The following is a 19,552-nucleotide window of genomic DNA, read 5'->3' on the forward strand; positions in this document are numbered from 1 at the left end:
AAAATGTTTCAGTCGAGCTTGCCATACATCAATTGCTTACGCAAACTTCTACTGTTAGATGTGCGACGAATTTTTATCACTTAGCCCATTTCTCGAGCATTTATTAGGATACAGTGCTCCACCCATTCTACGTGCTTTTCTTTCAAGGTCCCCATCTTCTTCAGTGTGTTGGCTAAGCCAAATAATTATAGCTTGCCCAACTTCTTAATTATGATTTGACAAACACGAAATTCGACTTTTAGGAATATAGCCTTCAGAATCATGACTCGAGCAGTAAAGCACATTGAAAACCAGAAAGTGAAAAAAAGGATTGAAAAATTCACAGGTTTAGATACAATGACAAGCCCTTAAAGCCTCTGCTAGTTCAATTGACAACACAAGTTCCCAAGAAACGTATGGACTGTGAGAGGTATTCTGCAGGGCATAAGGCGATTCCGGTTACAAATTTTATACTGAACTAATGATCCCCACTGGGGCCTAAGAGTTCAACCAGATTGAAAATTATGAATAACCAGAGATGTTTAAGTCTCAGAATACATTCTGGTTAACTAACGGCTGCACTTAGTAATGCGCCAATCGGGCTAAGCTCTAACTGGTGTCTCTATTGAAACCTTCCTCGAATATGTGACGCCTTTAGAGCTCTCATTAGTTTCCCACAGCTCCGGAAAGGCTTCACGGATGTTGTGGATGCTTTCCAGTGCATGATCAGCACCTTTCATCCGCTGAGAAGAGCCAATCTACAAAGATGTTTTACATAATGAGTGCATCTTGAAAATAAAACCATATCATATGTCACGATGATCAAACATTTGCTTACCAAAACAGTGTGGAGACCCGTCTGCTTCCCTGTCTGTAAATTACGGAAGCTATCATCGAAGAACAGCTGAAATGAGCAAAGGGATTACAGTATTAGCAGGAGATGGTTGGAGGCTTTCACCAACTTCACGGTTATCAGTAACCATTATATATCAGTGATATAGACAGTAATTCTTTACCGTCTTCTGAGGATTGATTTTGGCAATCTTGAAAACTTCTTCGAACGCCTGCTCAAATGGCTTGCAAACAACAGGAGTCACTGGGAGCGCTGAATCACACCCGGGTGCATTACCAGAAGCAGCATTCCTTTCTATATTGCCAGTACTACTGTTAACAGAATCATTTCCCTGCTTTGGATCATTAAGGGTCTCAAAGCATATGATCCCATCAAAGCAATCCTCTAGTCCAAGCCGCTTCAGCACTCTAGCAGCATGAGCCTTGTCAGCATTTGTGAAAATCTGAAATACCAGATACATTGGCACGAAAGAGGCAGTGAGCAAGTGAACAATTCGACATCAATCAAACCCCTCAAAACCTATAAAATGTAAAATCATAGTTTAGATACACGAAACTTACCAATTTACGGAGAGGAACACTGAGTAGCAGTTGCCTCAACACAGGGTCAGGCTTCAACATGTTGTATGGTAACCTCCCATGAACAAAACTGTGATAAAAGCCGGAGATGTAATATTATTAGGTTGCGTGATATATATGGAAGAAAAAAGCACCACACAAACATGGGAAGAACTATGGGAAGAGAGAGTACCCGTGGAAGTCATCATAGTCAAAATTGTAGCCAACAGCCTGGAAAGCAATAAAACCAGAGTTAGAGCAGGCACAATTCCAATGAAAAAATAAATAGATAAAGCTACACTCACAGAAGGGCTTTATAATTATACAAGGCCTATATCTATGCATACCCTGAGACCAGCCATCGTCGTTCCATAGTTCTTGTACAGGGAGATACACATCTCAGGGACTTCGCTTTCTTTGATGTGAAGCTTCTGGGTCATGTATTCTGCAGATGAAAGAAGGACAAATTCGTTGTTACATATATAGCGGGAGATATGCCCCATAAAAACCGAATGGCAGACCTAGCTTACCTTGGATACTCTTTGTAACTTCCAGTGACAGACCGGAACTGTATGGATAAAGGGTATCATCCAGATCTGAAAATTCAGATTATCACTTATCAATCACTTCTATAATTATGCTTAAAAAATCCTCAGCATAATCTGGACCTGTCCCATTTGTAGAAGAGAAAGAACTTACCAAACAAAAGGCATTCATATTTTGAATATGAGGATTGCTGTAACTGTTCTTCGTAGGCCATGTCCTCAAACTACAAAGGCAAATGCACATTAATAGATAGGCCTCCCCGTCATTCTTAATGCAAATCGTAAACATAAGGAGGGTGGGTTTTCGCCATAATGTCTCTAATCCGAACCAATTTTTCAGGTAGCAGGCACAAAGTTGGTGTGTCGAAAAAAATTCCACATTGTGCAGATAGACTAGTCTAAACAATAATATTTGAAACTACGATGAACTCCGCTCAAATACGGGACTTTAACGCCAATTACTCAGAAGAAAAGACCAAAAGACATATCGAAACTTCACTGCCATAATGAAATGGGAAAGAAGCCGTAACAACAAAAGAACAGATCATCCAAAAATCCGGAAACTCATGAATCAAAGACCCTCACAATATACAATAGTTTTTATTGATACACGAAAGCAAATGAACATCCTTTTCAGAGGCAAGGTTGTCTGTATAAGGGAAGGCAAACAAACGACAGAACAAAGAGGCCTAACCAAGACAAAAAGAAGAAGATGCAATAAAACAAATGTTAGATTGTCCGAGGTGCAAAAACATCTACAGAAACCATCAAATTGAAACGAGCAGAGCAGACAGAAGAACCAGATCACGCGAAACACTGTCGGAGACAGTTGAGCAGTGGGGAAAAGACAAGCCTTGGGGCTTGATCTATTCTACCATGAATACAGGGAGCGGCATGTCCTCGGAATCAACGACAAACCGTGAAGGGGGATGAAGGAAGCATATACCTTACGGAAAGAGAAGGGCAATGCGGCGAAAGCACACCACTGAGAGACGCGCAGAGTAAGGGAAAAGGGCTTGACAGAGGAAAGATGTTAATGGTAGGAAGCATTCCAAACCTTTTATATATGGAAGAAAAGGAAAAGAAAAAGGAAATATGGGAGGAATGAAACGGAAAAGTGGGGATTTGAATTGGATTGGCCGACGATGTTTCACTCTGCCTACACTACACGTGGTCGTGTCGTTTGCTTGTCCTCGAGTATCTGTCGTCGCGTCCTTTGGTGCGTTCGGTTTTAGAATTAAATAGAGATAAATTTTAATTTTAATTGAATTGTAATAATTGTATTATTAAATTATGAAAAAAAATGTGAAAAAGTAATGAATAGTTGAAAGAAAGTAATGATTGTATTGTTGAATTGTGAAAAATGTAATAGATAATTTGGATAATTTAATATTAAAAATTAAATTAAATTATTAAAAAGTTTTAAAAAATAATAATTATATTATTAATTTTTTTTATATAACGAGTAGAGTTATAATTAAAATTTTAAAAAATTTAATCGGAAAACCAAACCGGATGGTGTCCGGTCTGGACTTGTGGTACGGTTAGGAAACGTGTCAGTCAACAGGATAATCTGACCTTAATAATAAAATGAAATGAAAAAATGAAAATTTAGTTATAAGAGGTCCCATGTACTACCACAGATCAGTCCATTTCACACACATTGGTACCAGACTGACGGGGCTTGAAATTCTACCGAACGTTTCATGAGGCAGCATTCAGGACCGTTGGATCAGCATTTAATAGTAAAGTCTACATTGATTTTTACGGATATGGCGGCCTCACGAACCGTCCAATGCATGAAACGTAGAATTTTCCGACTTATTGGTGAAGGATAGGAAAGCCGATTGCAGTTCCAATTTGAGGAGTTCCAAGATAACCACATTCGTGATTTTCTTTTCTTTTTTTTTTCATTTTTTAAAATCGTTCCCTATTCGTGATATAAGTGGTCATATATTTCTATGCTATCTTCATCATTAGTAGTTGATCTTATCCCTTATGGATTGCATGACTGCAACCTATAACTTCATTTATTTAGATACACGTCATGTATCGTATCATTGGTATTGTCCCCGTGTACCGAGTATCTCCATAATTTGTGGAGAGACTAACACGCATGATGAATATAAAAGGGTGTCCACATGATTCACGCATCACATTACGAATCAACCGACCTCTTGATTCACTTTCATTTGTTATAAATATATATATACACCTTGAGTTGCACATGCATGGCCAGTAATGCCCACGCGGTTAGACCAATAAGAAAGGGAGATTATTATTTTAAGGCACATTCGCATGAGCATAATAATGAATTGAATTCTAGAACACTCAAAATTGAAAGAAAACGTGGAATTTGACTAACAACAAGAATTTCTCTCTTTTTTATTATTATTATTAATTATTATAACATATAACATGGCCATTGATTAAGGGGAAAGTCTAAGGTGCAATTACTTTGAAAGTGATTGCACCATGGTTGCAAGGAAATTATTAACATCTGTAATAAAATAATTTCATCTTAAATAAATTAGACATTTTTTTAGTGAGTTACATGTATTTTAAAAAATTAATTGGAGTAAATTATTTATATTTGTAATAAAAATCACAGTTTTCTGAAGAGTTTTTAATTACAATGCTTGCAAATTACAAGAATTTTGAAATAACCTTACTTAAATTTATAGTAAATTAGTCGAGTGCACCACATTACCACTCTTGATGATTGCAATTAAGGGGACATGAGAAGACTATGATCACAAGATTTCAATTGTACAGCTTCCATCTCAGGCCACGGAAAGATTTTGAAATGTCAACAGCGACTTAGCACCACCCTTGGGTTGGATTTGGAACCACCTGCGGATATAAGATGAGGAGAGGAGGAACGCCTGTCGTCATCTGCGGCAAGGGCACTGCTCTCCGGCTCCGGGATGTGCTGGGAAGCCGCCTTTGCCTTGTGCTCCTCCTGGAACCTGAGCTCGAACCCGTCATAGTTCGTCATCTCGATCGCTTGACTTGGACTTGGACGGCTGCTCCCCCAGGACTCGTACCAGGTCGTCCTGGTGGAGGACTTTCGTCTCGAGCAGGAGCTCCGCAATTTTGGCACTACCATATAAAAACCGTCCACCGTATCCGTCGCGGTTTTGGAAATTGAAAATCATATTTGCACCGTCAAAAAATCACGGCTATCTGCACCGCAATGCAAAATTAAGTTAAATAAAAATCTAGAAAAGGATAATAATTAAAGAAATAAATTAAAAAATCTTATAAATATAAAGATTATCTGATATTAGTATTATAATTTTATTAGCTTATTAATAGATAAATTAAGAAATCAAGTTGGATTAGGATTGGGTTTGGACAATTTGTTAAAAAATTAGCCTAATCTATATGTATAAAATATAAATATTGCCGTGCGATTTTATCCGCAATTTCTTCATCACAACCATATCCGCACCACATTGCGACGATTTTTTAAATTAAAAATCATATCTACACCATAATCATTTGGTGCGGTTTTTTTACGAACCAACCCAATCTACCTCTTAATTCCCTTTATTTGGTTGCGCATGGCAACTAATGTCTATGTCCAAGCGGTTAGGATTAGGAAAAGGAAGGAAGGTTCATTATTTAATTACTATTATAACTATATAAGTCACTTTTAAGGCACGTTTGGAATGAGCTTAAGACCCGCCCCCGCTGTCCAAGATCACCAATCCTACCTCTCGGTAAAGCATGATTAAAAAAAAAGTTACGATTAATACGACAGTACCCAGACTGTAATCTGGCACTACCTGGATAATGTAACAAGCAAAACCTAAATAATATAAAACAAGGACATTAGCATGTCGAAAAAATAAAAGTGGATTAAAAATCTCTCTTTGTTATTTATTATCATTGTTATATCATATAAAAATGACCATATTATTATTATTATTATTATTATTATTCTTCATTTATTTATCAACATCATCCCAAAAAAGAGAGGAAGAGAGAGACTACGATCACAAGATTCAATTGTACAGCTTCCATCCATGGCCACGGCCACGGCATTGGCATTATGGAAGTTCGAAAATCGAAATAAATCATGTACAAAAATACTACAATTAATTTATGGGGGGAAAAAAATAAAGGAAAATTTGTAAAATGTCAGCAGCGAGTTGGCCCCTCCCCTTTATGTTGGTACCACCTGAGGATCAAGAGGAGAAGAGGAAGGTCCGTCGTCCTCTGCGACAGGGGCGCCGCTCTCCGGGGCCTGCTGAGAAGCCGCCTTGTCCTCCTGCTGGAAACCCATCTTGAACCGGTCGTAGTTCGTCATCTCGCTTGACTTGAAAGGCCGCTCCCCCAAGACTCGGACCAGGTCATCCTGGTGAAGGACTTCCTTCTCGAGCAGGAGCTCCGCGATTTTGGCCACGTGCTCCTTGTGCTCAGTTACCAACTCGACCGTCCGCTCGTACGCCTTGTTCACCCACTCCCGGACCTCGGTGTCGATGATCGCCGCTGTCTTGCTGCTGTACGGCTTGGACATGTCAAAGCCATCCTCCCTCGGAGGGAAGGACAGGAGGCCCACTTTCTCGCTGAATCCGTATACAGCCACCTGAGCGTAAGTCATCCTCGTCACCTTCTCCAAGTCATTCTGAGCTCCCGTCGAAATCTTTCCCAACAAGACCTGTGCATCAAGAATACAAGTGTATTAATTAAGAGCCTGATACATTTTCCTTTCGTAGAAATAAACTGTAAGTGGGATGAATGATCATCTTCGCCTGCCAACGGTCAAAAAGAAAATGGAATAGAAGCCACTATGGTTACCTGTTCAGCTGCTCGGCCACCCAGGGTCATGCATGTAACATCAAACAGCTGCTCCTTCGTCATGAGAAGATTCTCATTGGGGACATACTGTGCAAACCCAAGGGCAGCTGTTCCGCGAGGAACAATCGTTACCTTCAGTAAGGGCTCGGCATGTTCCAAGAACCATCCAGTAACAGCGTGGCCCGACTCATGATATGCGACTGTCCGCCTCTCCAGCTTGCTTATCACCTGCTCCAGAAACAGATTCAGTGTCTCTCACGTATTTATCAGGATAGAATTGATGCAAGAGAGGAGTAATTTAACCAACCCTGTTCTTCTTCTCGAGGCCACCGATGATACGATCAATAGCTGCCTCAAAATGCTCCAACGTGACCTCCTTACTCTCACCCCTCGCGGCGATCAGAGCAGCTTCATTGCAAACATTTGCAATGTCTGCACCAGCAAATCCTGGAGTGAGGGCAGCAAGCCTCTGAGAGTAATACGAAGGCTCATTGTTGAGCTTGATCTTCTTCAAGTAGATCTGGAAGATCTGTTCGCGGCCTTTAATATCAGGCTTATCAATTGAAATCTGACGATCAAATCGACCAGGCCTTAAAAGGGCTTTGTCTAAAATGTCAGGCCTATTGGTGCCAGCGAGGACCACCACTCCGGCAGTCGTTCCAAACCCATCCATTTCTACAAGCAACTGATTGAGAGTGCTTTCACGCTCATCGTTAGCACCACTGAAAGCTCCACGCCCCCTTGCTCGACCAATTGCATCAATCTCATCAATAAATACGATACTGGGGGCACACTGCCTTGCTTCCTGAAACAAGTTTCTCACCCTTGAAGGCCCAACACCAACAAACATCTCCATGAAATCAGAACCTGAAATAGACAGAAAAGGAACTCCAGATTCTCCAGCTGTAGCTTTGGCCAACAGCGTCTTTCCAGTTCCAGGAGGTCCTACCAAGAGAGCGCCCTTTGGAATTTTTGCCCCCAACTCCTCATATTTCTTCGGGTTCTTAAGAAAATGCACAAACTCCATTATTTCTTGCTTTGCTTCATCACAACCAGCAACATCCTTAAAATACACCTGTTGAAGTCCAGCCACAAGCAGACGATCAGGGAAGAAGGCGATATTACCAATTCCTAATTAGTGATTTTCATCCAGAAACTAATGCACTTACCTTGTTCTTGGCGTTTTTATCCACTTTAGTAACATGGGCCTTTCCTATGTTGAATATTCCACGAGCGCCTCTTCCACCGCTACCACCAACGCCAAGTCCACCCTGCATTCTTCGCCCCATGTAGAAGAGTGTTCCCAAAAGCAGGAGAGTTGGTGCAAATCTCAACAGCTCCTGGTACCAGACCATTTCAGATGTGTATGTGACAGGAACATAATCATGAGGATCAATTCCCAGAGCTTCCTGGGCTTCTTCCAACTTCTCCTCAAAGGATTCAACACTTCCGATATTAAAATAGTATTTGTACTGACCACCATGACCATTGATTTGGCTACCATGTGTGGTTCCTTGCACAACATCCTCAGTTGTTTGATTTCGCGGCGAGCTCCTCACATATACTTTGGCAACTGATTTATTGGAGACAACTATATGGTCTACCAAACCTGGTTCAAGAAGCTTGTTCTTGAACTCTTGAAAACTAATCTGCAAAACAATGTTTCTGGAGAACATAAGCACGATATCCCGAATATAAGAGGAGTCAAGATACTTCAGTGAAATTAAAAGATATCTCATGCGATTAACAGATATCTCATGCGATTAACGGATATCTCATGACATTAAGCAAATGTCAATAGCTCAGGGTGGATGAACACAGATAATTGATCCAGGCTTGTTACCTGCTGTTGCTCACCAGCACCCAAAGAGAAGGAAGATAAAAACAGCGCTATCACTAACAATGGTGTGAACATATTCTGGATCTGCTTGATGAAAGTCTCCTCGAAATTCCCATGATCATCTGTGTTCGATTCCTCTGAAAAAGGCATCTACCATGTCAAAAGCATAGAACTGTAAAATCATTTGCATGAATTTGTGCACGAGATTAATCAAAACCAAATGGGATGCCAGGCAATAGACAATGTTTACTCTTAGTGAGTATTCCAGCACTAGACAATTCATTGGGCAAACTATACCATCATTAGTCCCATAATACATCTGATAAAAATAGGTGCTTGTAGGCCACAGTTCAGTTGATTCCAAAATAACTGACACTAAGCACAATGGAAGGCCAATCGAAGAAATTCAATGCCTTTTCAGCTAATCGGCTCTAAAGAGTGGACAACTTAGACCAAAAAACACCATTTTATTCCTCCACGACAAGAAAAAAACCCTTGAAAGTTAGAGAGCAAAAACTGCATATCTTAACTGCCCATGGCATTCTATATCCCCATTAACAGAACAACGAACAAGCTAATTATTATAGGAGTAATATGGCATTATTAACTATAATAAAGAGGAATAGAATGGGAGAACAGCAAAATCCCCCCAGCATACAGCACTTAAACCAAAGGCTAAGCTATAAGAGTGAGTTTTCAACCTTTGGATTCAGACTTTTGATCATCCCCTTTCGGGACTTCTTTCTTCTCCTTCGGGTAGAAATTCTCATAATCTGTGGATGTACAGCAAACAATTATAAGTGAAAAAAGGGAAAGCCTCCAAGGCACAATCTTTCTACAGGTTTCAGAGCAAATTGCTTCCACCAGAGGCAAAAGCGAAACTGAACTTACTCTTCTTCTTAGGTGCTTCATCGGACAAGAACCGGCGAAATCTAGGGTTAGCGAGAATGTAGCTTAAATCGGACACATTAGACTTTGGAATAAAATCCTTCTGAGCTCCAATGGCAGCTACGTATTCCCTCAAAAAACCCAACTTGCTGCCGAGGTAAGCATCGCCGGCCGCCCTCGGAAGTGCAGAGCCATTCGATATCACTGATCTGACACCTCCCAGATGACATGCATTCTACAAGGAACGGATAACAGATTAACAAAAACTAAAAGACTGTTAACCCTGGCACCAGAAAACCGAGATAGCAGCTTAAAAGGGAGTCTTTTACTAACCTTAGAGCGAGAAGATCTCAGAACCGATCGGCTGATCCTGGAAAATATCATAGCTACGTTGCAAAGCCACAAATAGGGTTCGTCGCCGCAATCGCTGATTCCTTCGGTACAGTGATCTGATTCAGCTTCACGGCTGGTAGATTGAGCTTTGCTGAGGACGACGACAATGGAGGATCGGGGGATTACAATTTAATTAAAATGAACGAGGAAGAGGATGAAATTTGCCATGCGAAGGGTTTTTGGTCGGAGGTAGAATTTGGTGTCGGGGGGCAGATATTATGATCTTTCAGGGCAGTAACATAAATAGCGTGGGCTGTTTGGCCGCGGAGAAAGGGTCAATTTCAATTTGGCCCCTATAGTTTAGGGTCTGTATCAAAATGCACCATTTCATTTCATTAATCCATCTTCCCTCATAAATGCCAAACCTTCGCTACTAGCTAGGGGTGTGCACGGGTACCAGGTATACCCGAAATCGGTTAAAACCTATCCTAACGGGTAGGGTCCGGGTAGCTCGTATTGAAAATAGGGTAGGTTTCGAATATTAAAATTAAGAATCTATAAAAATCGGTTCCGGTTCCGACTCCTGCCTACAGAGTACTCGGAACCGGCTATTTATTAAAAAAAAAGAGAGAGGAAAAAGCAAAGTTACTATCTCCTCTAATGAATCATAACAGAGACACTTTGTTGCGTGAGATCGTATTATGGATGTTCAATTTTGTCGATGGATTGATGAGACATATTATTATTTCATTGTTGTGGATTAATTTAAATTTTGTTGATATTCTATTTGGCGTGATTACTGATTATGTATGTGATATTTTCGATTTTATTTAGCGAAAGAAAAAAATTTACAGATTCCAACAGGATACCCGGAACCTGTGGTATAATACAGGTTCCGGGTAGGTTTCGGTTCCTTGATTCAACAGGGTAAGGTCCAGTTCCAAAATCTTGGAACATGTCCCTTACAGGGTAAAGTCCGGGTATTATGAAAAATACATGGTACCCGAAACCAATCGCCCCTACTACTAACTATACCAATTGCTCGAGAAAACTCATGTGGTTCCTAGTCACACCCTACTTGCTCTGACTTAATGACTTAGGTAGATATAAGAAATTGATTTTGATATATAAAAATTCTAATTTGATATATATTACAATTAAAATGTTTCAATTTTCCTGAATATAAATCCATTAAATCTCTAATTTTGTATTAGTTTTACGAATTTTCTGGTTTAGCCCAATGCATAAAGCTACCCACGTGGGAATCGATGATATCCATGTAAAACCACGATTATTAGTCAATCAGGCTAGATGGCGATGGTTTTATGGTGCTAAAAGGGGTGATTGTGAGACAACTTGAATTGTATGGTTCACTTTATAACAATTATCAATCCAAGGGGGCAAAAATGAAATTGGGTTGCAATTGTGAGGAGGCTGTCCGGTGTTGTGCGATTCTGTTCTGGGCACGTCAGGGGTGACCAAAATCTGGGGCTCACCAACTTGGCGGACAAGGCAAGCCCACCAGTCTTATTGTGCGTAGCATTGGGCCCAGTTTTGGGCCTCTTGGGTCCAAATCTGGGCCCAAATAATTGTGAGCTGTCCATTTCTAAAGGCCCAGCTCATGGCTACTGCCGATAATCTCTCTTCCCCCCTCGCTCTCCCCTTCGTCGCTCTCTCGTGTCTCTCTCCGCGCGGTCGGAGCAGTGAGCTTTTGCGCCGTCCGGCGGCTGATAATGGGCTTATACTGAGAGGGGTAGACACGTACTCATCTCCGGTGAATGATGGAAGCCACCGCGGCCTTTCACCACTCCAAAACGGTCTCATTCACCTTCACATTTCCCGGGAGCAACACTTCATGCTCTCTCCGGCATTTCAACAAACAGTTAGCGCTCCACCAGCTCACCACAGCAGATATCCGCCGGCAACCTCTCAAACCGCTTGAAACAAAGGCATTTCGCCATACCGGCAGAGAAAGAATCAGGAAGTGTGTTTTGCCTCCACCCAGTGGCTCACTCTCCGCCGCCGCTACTACCTGCCCGGAATCGCAGAACCCCGTATCAAAGCTTAGGAATTTCTCACTCGAATCGCTGAAAAGGAGACTTCTTGAGCTGACTCCCATTGATGTCGTCAAGATCTCCGGGGTGCTTTCGGTTTCAATTGCGTCCACAAAGTGGACGGTGAATCTGTTGCTGAATCCCTTCTTCTGGATGTACTTCAGCTGGAGTTGGCTGTTCTGGCCGTGGTTCGTGGCCGTTGCCTTGGCCATTTACGGCTTATACTGTCTCAGCAAGCATTTGCAGGGCAAAGCGAGCATCTTTGAGCAACTTGCAGTCGTGACTTCTGCATTCACTTGGCTCACCCTCGTGCCTCCTGCTCACTTCAATGGATATCTCCAAGGTTGGCCCTTCGTGTTCTTCTTCATCTACCATTACTTCTTTTTCTTCAACGTCAGTGTTAGGAGAAGGCTCTATGGTGATTACTACGCTCGCCCTCACGATCCCAAGTGGGACATTGATCCCCCGAAATGGCAAAGGTTACTGTTTTGTGTTGGAGTCATGTTAGGCCACTGGCTTGCTGCTTTTGAAGGACCAGAACTCCACCTAATCCCCGGAGGTTGGACCAATGTCGGGGTGTGGATTTTGATACTATCATCCTTGTTGATGCAATATATTTCCACTCTGTACCTTGCCAAGTACTCCGAGAAGGTGGTTGTGCCGACAGAAGTCGTGCAATTTGGGCCGTATAGGTGGGTCCGCCACCCCATTTACGCGTCCACGGTGCTGTTGTTTGCAACATATTGTACTGCTCTTCAGGCTCCTCTGAGCTTGCTCTTCGTCACTGCGGTGTGTTTGCTATACTATGACCAGAAGGTAAAGCTCGAGGAGGCCGTGATGATCGATACATTCGGGGAGAGGTATCTGGAATATGCGAGTAAAGTCAAGTACAAGTTCATTCCTTTAGTTTACTAGCTGGCATAGAGTTATGGCACTTTTGTCTGTAAGAATTCAAGAGTCAAATTCAAATAGGCAAGCCTGAAAGTCGAAACCCAGGACGAAATAATGTATTTTATCACTGTACCATTGCAACTTTGTCCCTGATTATCGTGATCAATCGAGTGTCTCTTAGCTCTTTATGATGTAAAGGCCGTCTTGCCGTTCAAACCAATCCAATGTGATGTTCCAATTCAAGTGAGTCAATCATCTATAACTCAAGTGTAAGCTCAGCCTTGGAATCTCTTGCCTGAAAGACCTGATTTTTTGAAATATCTAGCAAACAAGGAAGAGATATTTATACGCATGGGAAGTGCTTTAGCCTATTCTCGTCCACTTTTTAAAGTAACCTGTGGATTTTGCTATTATGTATGTTTTTTTATACCCCCACTTTTGGGCTGCGTGGGGGGTTTCTACAAAGTTTAATGATCTCAATTAGTAGTTGATTGCTTGCTGAATCGGCTTGATGACATGCTTAAGCCGAAAACTACTATATGGAAGACTATTGTTGACCGTAATTCTATAAAAATTGGTGTTGCATTGGTGGACTACTTTTTATCGATCCATTCTATGCTGCCATGGTGCTGAGACCAGAAACTGCCTCTCCTATCAGCACGTACTTAATAGCTAATAGAATTTGCGAGGCATCAGCGCTGCACTTGGAGCGCAAGGATTTGCAGGGGGGCACATGGGCTTGCATCTATCACCTTTCAAGTGGATTAAGTCTAGAGATTCCGCGCGCTTGTATGGTTTTGTGTGTAGAGTATGGTATTGTTTTCAGATTGTGTGGCATAAGCAGCAGAGTGTACTGTGTCTTGTGACTGTTTGATTTGGGTTATCGAGTGATGGACCTAACTAAGCCTGCTAATTTGCCGAAACAAGGAATATGCTACCTTCTTTCGTGACGAATGAGATGAGACGATACACTATTGAATTTCCTTTTCTTCATATTGTTGTAAACTCTTCTTTCTGATTTTGAAACTACGACGCTGTGGGTAGGGGTAAGGGTAGAAATGGCTTGAATCCGGCCGCACATACAACAAAGTCATGCATTGCTATCATCTTATATAACTGGTTTGTAGTGCTGTTTTTTTGGCTCTGGTATAAGGTATATAATACTGGGTCATGGTAAAGATTCTTGTTCAAACTTCCCATATCATGAAGAAACGGCTTGAAGGTTTCGACACGAGTTAATGTTTCCGAAATTTTAGATTTATGAGCTCTGTTTGATTTGTTCTGTTCGTGACAGAGGCTTGAATGCTGGTCCTCTCTGCTTCTGCAGAATCCATGGTTCTCAATACTCAGAGCCACTCAGTTTTTTTCTCTGCAGGTACTCTGTATGCATCTCCAGAAGACAAAGGAGATTCAGGACAAAAACTGGAAAACTGATCGATTAAGGATACATTTAAGGGAGCCTTATAAAATCTAAAGCATCATGAATCTCTTTTCTGTGGACTCCTTTGCCCTGTCAGAGTCGAGCAAACACCTCCAAAATCTTTTCCAGGGAACTGACTGGACGACGTTTTGCCGTCGGGAGAATCACATCTCCCTCAAGAGAGGTTCCTATCCGATAACTGCTTTGTTGAGTGGCCCGGTGGGTGCACAAGTCGATACAATCCAGCAGGACATTGTCGTCCGCTTCTTCCATGTAAGATGATAAAGTTGTGCTGACCACGTTGCTCGACGTGGATATACTAGCACCCACCAGTCACTTTTCCTCGAGTGCAGATCTCACTTTTGAATTTTTCGCATCTTTAGTAGTCGAGTCTATGACAGTGAAGGCAAAATCTCGTTTCTTAAGAGGTAATTTGGCTTCTCGTGACACAGTTCGCTGTACACTAATAACTCATTGGACATTCATTTTTACGAATCAATTTGGAGTAAAATTTCTCAATTACATTCGAGCTTGTGTCTAAAATAGAACATTCAGATTTACACATTTCGTTTCCCTATGGGCGGGGTTTGGGCTGTTTCGTCCGTCCCCTTTGTACGATCCTCGAGAATCAGAAACCGAATTAATAAAAAGAACGGGACGACTTATCGTCCCTAGGGATAACCCGAATGGGCAAGCCCTGTTTAGGAACCGGGAAAGGGCCATACTGGATCCCGTCCCCGTCTCCGACGACTTCCCACCTACAGCCAAAGAAATGGAACAAAGAGGATCAGTTGAATCTCTGCTCAATCCCGAGTGAATGAACATACTCTTCCAAGAACAGAATGAGAATTAGAATGATTGGCATGGCGAAGAAGTGACAAAAGTCAAGATAAATAAGTGGTGCTGGATGCTAATGAAATCTTCCGTCCCCTGCAAGTGATTGCCGCTCCGGAAAAATGGCAATTCCACATGTTTGGTAGAGATTTGATCGAAAGGTTTCATACAGCTGGCTGTCGAGATTCCGTTCTAGTCCAGCCAACACAAAATTTTCGCGACTCTCTCCCGATCATTCAACTAAAAATCAAGTGATATGCCTCGGAAAGAATCGCAAGTGTCGGGTTCTGCTGAACTAGCGGTTTAGAAACTGCAAGACAAGCGATCAACGAACGCTCGATTTTTGTTACGGGCATCGATGGAGACACCAGAGTCCAAAGATGCTAAAAACCGATACCCAACTACTTACAGCCACAGGGGAAATTGCGAACAAGTCCATATGCTTGATTGACAGTAAATAAACCATACAATTGACTTATAGGATAGTAGCACCTAAGGATAAGAGATATTTTGACGTACACGGTAAGACCACGAAATGTTCTCCATCGAGATGTTCTCTATCTATTCGATGGGACTAATTCTTATTTGTTTGGTAAAATATATTTTTATAAAATATTAATTACTTTGTGCAATTATAATTTATTGGGGTGGCATTTTCTCCAACAGTGAATGAATCATTAGGGACCACACTTCTCTGTTATCATGAATCTCATCATCTTATGGTTAGCCTCTTAATTGGACAGACAGTTGAGAGATGATAGGAACCTGTAGGTGAGGGTAAGATGGTGAAGCAGGACCAGCATTTCTAGCTTGGCCAGTTCGCTCCCGGGACATGAGTGAACTCCGTTTCCAAACGGCATGAATGCATTCGGTCTAGGTGGCACCTGCACCGATCCGCCAGTATCACAAAAGCCGGTTACATTACCGATCACATCAATACAATACTGCTAAAGCACGACTATTGATGACGTATATTCTCGCTTATCGTTCGGAAGGGCTATTGGTTAGGGTTGAAGATGGAGCAGCTTCGTGTGGTAGCTAACCTACAAAAGGGACTCACGTGGGGACTCATGGACTCTGGAAGAGATTGGTTTTCATGGACACGACACAAAGATTCATCTTCCTATGAAAGGGACATCACCTCCCAGAGATACTCTTTAACCTTCCTTCTTTTCATAACCTTACATTTCTCTGCCACAATAAGATAGGATAAAACAAAAACCTCACCTAATATATGTATATATATATATATATATATATACATATGTCATGATGAACTAGCCAATTTTCCTTCTGGTTCATCTAAAAATATAGAGAAAAATATATATATAACCAGAGAGAAAATTGACTTGTCATTATGACTCGGCATGAAATATCATAAAATATCAGTCGAATGGAATGGAATGGGAGGGAACCGATCAAGATGATGAGGGTCGAACCTCGAATCTTGAAGGGTCGAACTTGTCGGGGTTGGGGAAGAAATCTTCGCGGTGGTGGATCCTCCTAAAGAGGGGGAGAATCTTCCAACCTTTGGGGATGAAGTAACCTTCGAACTCCACATCTTCGACGGCCTCCCTGAATGTGAAGGACAGTATGCTTGCTGCCCTAAGCGTTTCTTGAATCACCTGATCATCAATATCAGATAATTAATTATATGATATATTATGATTTTAATTTTCAAAAACAGAAAAGGGAAAAGAAGAACGAGCAATGGATCGGTGAGCTATATACGTACCCGGTTAGTCAACGGCATTTGCCTAGTATCTTCCCAAGTCAAACCTCGACGACCCGATTCATCCATTTTGCGTCGAATTCCCTCTTGTTCCCTCTGCAATTAGAAATGAATATAATCTAATCTGTTAGAAACTGTACTGTCTGTGTACTAACTTAGGAAGAGGACACAAGAGTGACATTTTCCGACATTATACATATGATCTCATCAACACAACATATATATACATATATGTATGTATGTACATAAAATATTCCTACATGTATAGTCTATTATTAGGTGGGCAGGATCAAGAATATTCCTTGATGAATACAAAATTGATCGTACGGATGCATCTCTGTCAAATTGCACTCGGATGATCCAAGAACATTGGAAAGATATTAAAAAAAAAAACTCATGAAATCGTGCGATGGGGCTTCAAAAAACATACATATGTACCTCTCCCGAAATCAAGTTATAATGCATATACCCAGCTGAAGAACAGCATTCGATACATTATGTGCAAAAAATTATTACCGTGACCGCACAGAGGATCTCGGGGTTATCATGCAGGTACTTGAGAGCCCAAGTCAAGGCGCTGGCCGTCGTGTCGTGAGCAGCAAATATGACTCCAATGATGTTGTCCGCTATTTGCATATCCGATAGCTGCTGGTGTACTTTGTGGCCTTTGTCATTGACGTTACTAGCCCCCATCAAAACCTCCAACAGCCCTCCCCTCCCCAGTCTACTCGCGACCTTAGTCCCTCCATGTCCACTGCCATCGTCCTCCCTCCTCCTCTCGTCGATCAATCTCCTCAGCGTCTCGTTCAACAGCTTCCTCGCCTTCAATATTCGAGAACTGTTAGCCAGCAGAACATTCATCTAATGTGATACAATAATATAACAAGATCACATACATTATATATCGGACCATTTAAAACTCGGCAAATTTTTACATTAGATTTATAGACTTGTATATGTATATAGTCTTACATATATACATACATATCATACCTTCATGGCTTTGTGGAAAGAAGTTCCAGGTAGGTCCAAAGGCATGGAATTATAGCCCTTCTCAAGCCTCTGGTACAGCTGTTTGATTCTCGTCTCCATCTCCCTTTCCATCCTCTCCCCAAATGCCGTCAGTATTGCCACATCAAATGCATACTACACAAAATTCATTACAACAATAACATTTATAAATTGTGTATTGTTTCTGGCCCAAAACAAATAAACAAGATGAGCATATACATATATATGCACACACATACCATCTTCATTTCTTGCAAGGTGTTGATGGTGCAATTATCTTTCCAAGAGGGCAGGAAGTTGAGGATGATTTGCTCAATCTCGGAGACGGAGCCCTTGAGAGCAGAAGGCACGAAGGAGGCTTGGACCAGCCGCTTGAGCCTCGAGTGGTAGGCTCCTTGATGGAAAAAGAGCGCATTCGGTCCAATCATCCTCTCCTTGCTGAGAGGATAAGTCGGCTTGAACATGTGCGCTCTCGTCACCAGGACGACCCTCGCTGCTTCCGGGCTCGATACCATCACGCACGGGCACCCCAGGACGTGGCTCTTAAATATATCCCCGTGACTGCAAATTATATATTAACAAGGCGAATACATACACATCAGAGTTAATAATAACTCTCTCCATAAACATTTAAAGTCGACGTACAACCCGTGTCACGATGAGCTAACCCGTACCGTTTCTGCCTGTTGGCAAAGAAGGCGTTGGGATCTTCAGCATAGAGCCTGAGAGTCTCGCCAATATAAGGCCAGCCGAGGGAACCTGGAGGCAGGCGCCTGCCCTTCCGGCGAGAGTACCACTGGAGGAATAAGACATGAACAGACCACAGGAACACGAAACAGAAGGGAAGGAGCATCATTAGCATTTGGGATATTGATGATGAGGATGATAATGACGAGATGTTGGCAAGAGTTTGCATGGTTTGATTGTGATTCCAAAGCAATTCAAAGGGAATATGAAGAAGTGGCGAAAGTGAGCAAACACCTAGCAAGAATATATGGGTCAGCCTGTGGAATTGATTTGTAGGATATGAAGAGGAAGAGCTTATATACACATATATATACACACATTTACTTTATACTGGGAGTGGAAGGGAAGTGCTTTGGGGGGCACGTGTCATTTACATCGATACTTAAGTAGAGACTACTCGTGGTCTCACCTAAAAGACCAAGATATTGTCCCGTCGTCCTTCACATATATACATATATATATATATATATATTCATTGAATTTCTTTTCTTTTTTTTTTTCTTTTTTTTGGGCAATTTGGATGGGACACGTTACTATCATGGGAGTGGGAAACAAGCAGAGAGGGGCAGAGGCAATAGTCGTCTCATCGTTAAGACCAAAGCTTGAGAATGCATAATAAATAAATCAGGCGAGAAGATGAATAAGAATAAGACCGATCAGCTAAGAAGAAAATGGAATTATCATAATCTCATTCTTGGTCAAAAATGTCAAGAAATTAACATTACCGGCCGAAAGTGGATCAGTGGTTCACATGGAAATCTGAAACTAATGAAAGGACCGACATATATAAATGTTAACTATCACCCAAAAAAAAAAAGAAGAAGATGTGTCGTCTAAGACTAGCTACGTACATATCACTGACCCATGTCCATCCTACATGAATAGCCTTCCCGTGTTATAATGGCGTGCGAATTTGCTTTGAGAATTGATGAATCAGTAGCTTGCTAGCCACGATGATTATTTTTAAGAAAAAAATTTAAAGGGGTGTGTGTGTGTGTGTATATATATATTGGAAATTTACATAGAGGAACCACATATTGATCATTTGCCCAATGTGCACGT

At 41.6% G+C, this 19,552-nt stretch overlaps 4 protein-coding genes across 6 annotated transcripts; 1 reads left to right on the plus strand and 3 right to left on the minus strand.

The window, feature by feature from the left end:
- Positions 1-283: 283 nt before the first annotated feature.
- LOC116198640 (uncharacterized protein C24B11.05-like) lies at positions 284-3,033 on the minus strand. 2 transcript variants are annotated; one of them, XM_031528834.1, is made up of 9 exons: positions 2,881-3,033; positions 2,089-2,158; positions 1,920-1,985; positions 1,737-1,834; positions 1,583-1,620; positions 1,393-1,480; positions 996-1,274; positions 818-883; positions 284-737 (listed from the first exon to the last, which is right to left on the minus strand). In XM_031528834.1, exons 2-9 carry the CDS (start codon positions 2,147-2,149, stop codon positions 582-584), a joined length of 852 nt encoding a protein of 283 aa, XP_031384694.1. In that variant the 5' UTR covers positions 2,150-2,158; positions 2,881-3,033; the 3' UTR covers positions 284-581. The 2 variants fall into 2 exon arrangements, with proteins under 2 accessions (XP_031384694.1, XP_031384695.1); XM_031528835.1 differs by lacking the exon at positions 2,881-3,033 and adding an exon at positions 2,735-2,830.
- A 2,875-nt stretch (positions 3,034-5,908) lies between these two features.
- On the minus strand, positions 5,909-10,091 carry LOC116200225 (ATP-dependent zinc metalloprotease FTSH 10, mitochondrial-like). The gene is made up of 8 exons (XM_031531023.1): positions 9,802-10,091; positions 9,472-9,703; positions 9,282-9,353; positions 8,584-8,717; positions 7,910-8,389; positions 7,048-7,815; positions 6,741-6,968; positions 5,909-6,600 (listed from the first exon to the last, which is right to left on the minus strand). The coding sequence occupies exons 1-8, from the start codon at positions 9,850-9,852 to the stop codon at positions 6,106-6,108; spliced, it is 2,460 nt and encodes an 819-aa protein (XP_031386883.1). The 5' UTR covers positions 9,853-10,091; the 3' UTR covers positions 5,909-6,105.
- A 1,341-nt stretch (positions 10,092-11,432) lies between these two features.
- Positions 11,433-13,098, plus strand: LOC116200897. The gene has a single exon (XM_031531859.1). The coding sequence runs from the start codon at positions 11,580-11,582 to the stop codon at positions 12,768-12,770; it is 1,191 nt and encodes a 396-aa protein (XP_031387719.1). The 5' UTR covers positions 11,433-11,579; the 3' UTR covers positions 12,771-13,098.
- A 1,525-nt stretch (positions 13,099-14,623) lies between these two features.
- LOC116200896 (abscisic acid 8'-hydroxylase 2) lies at positions 14,624-18,856 on the minus strand. Of its 2 annotated transcripts, XM_031531857.1 has the most exons (8): positions 18,418-18,856; positions 17,983-18,304; positions 17,726-17,878; positions 17,249-17,554; positions 16,736-16,828; positions 16,440-16,625; positions 15,766-15,884; positions 14,624-14,924 (listed from the first exon to the last, which is right to left on the minus strand). In XM_031531857.1, the coding sequence occupies exons 1-8, from the start codon at positions 18,657-18,659 to the stop codon at positions 14,807-14,809; spliced, it is 1,539 nt and encodes a 512-aa protein (XP_031387717.1). In that variant the 5' UTR covers positions 18,660-18,856; the 3' UTR covers positions 14,624-14,806. The 2 variants fall into 2 exon arrangements, with proteins under 2 accessions (XP_031387717.1, XP_031387718.1); XM_031531858.1 differs by lacking the exon at positions 15,766-15,884.
- Positions 18,857-19,552: the final 696 nt, after the last annotated feature.

The sequence above is a fragment of the Punica granatum genome, chromosome 3, assembly GCF_007655135.1.
Source record: "Punica granatum isolate Tunisia-2019 chromosome 3, ASM765513v2, whole genome shotgun sequence".
Lineage (NCBI taxonomy): Eukaryota > Viridiplantae > Streptophyta > Magnoliopsida > Myrtales > Lythraceae > Punica > Punica granatum.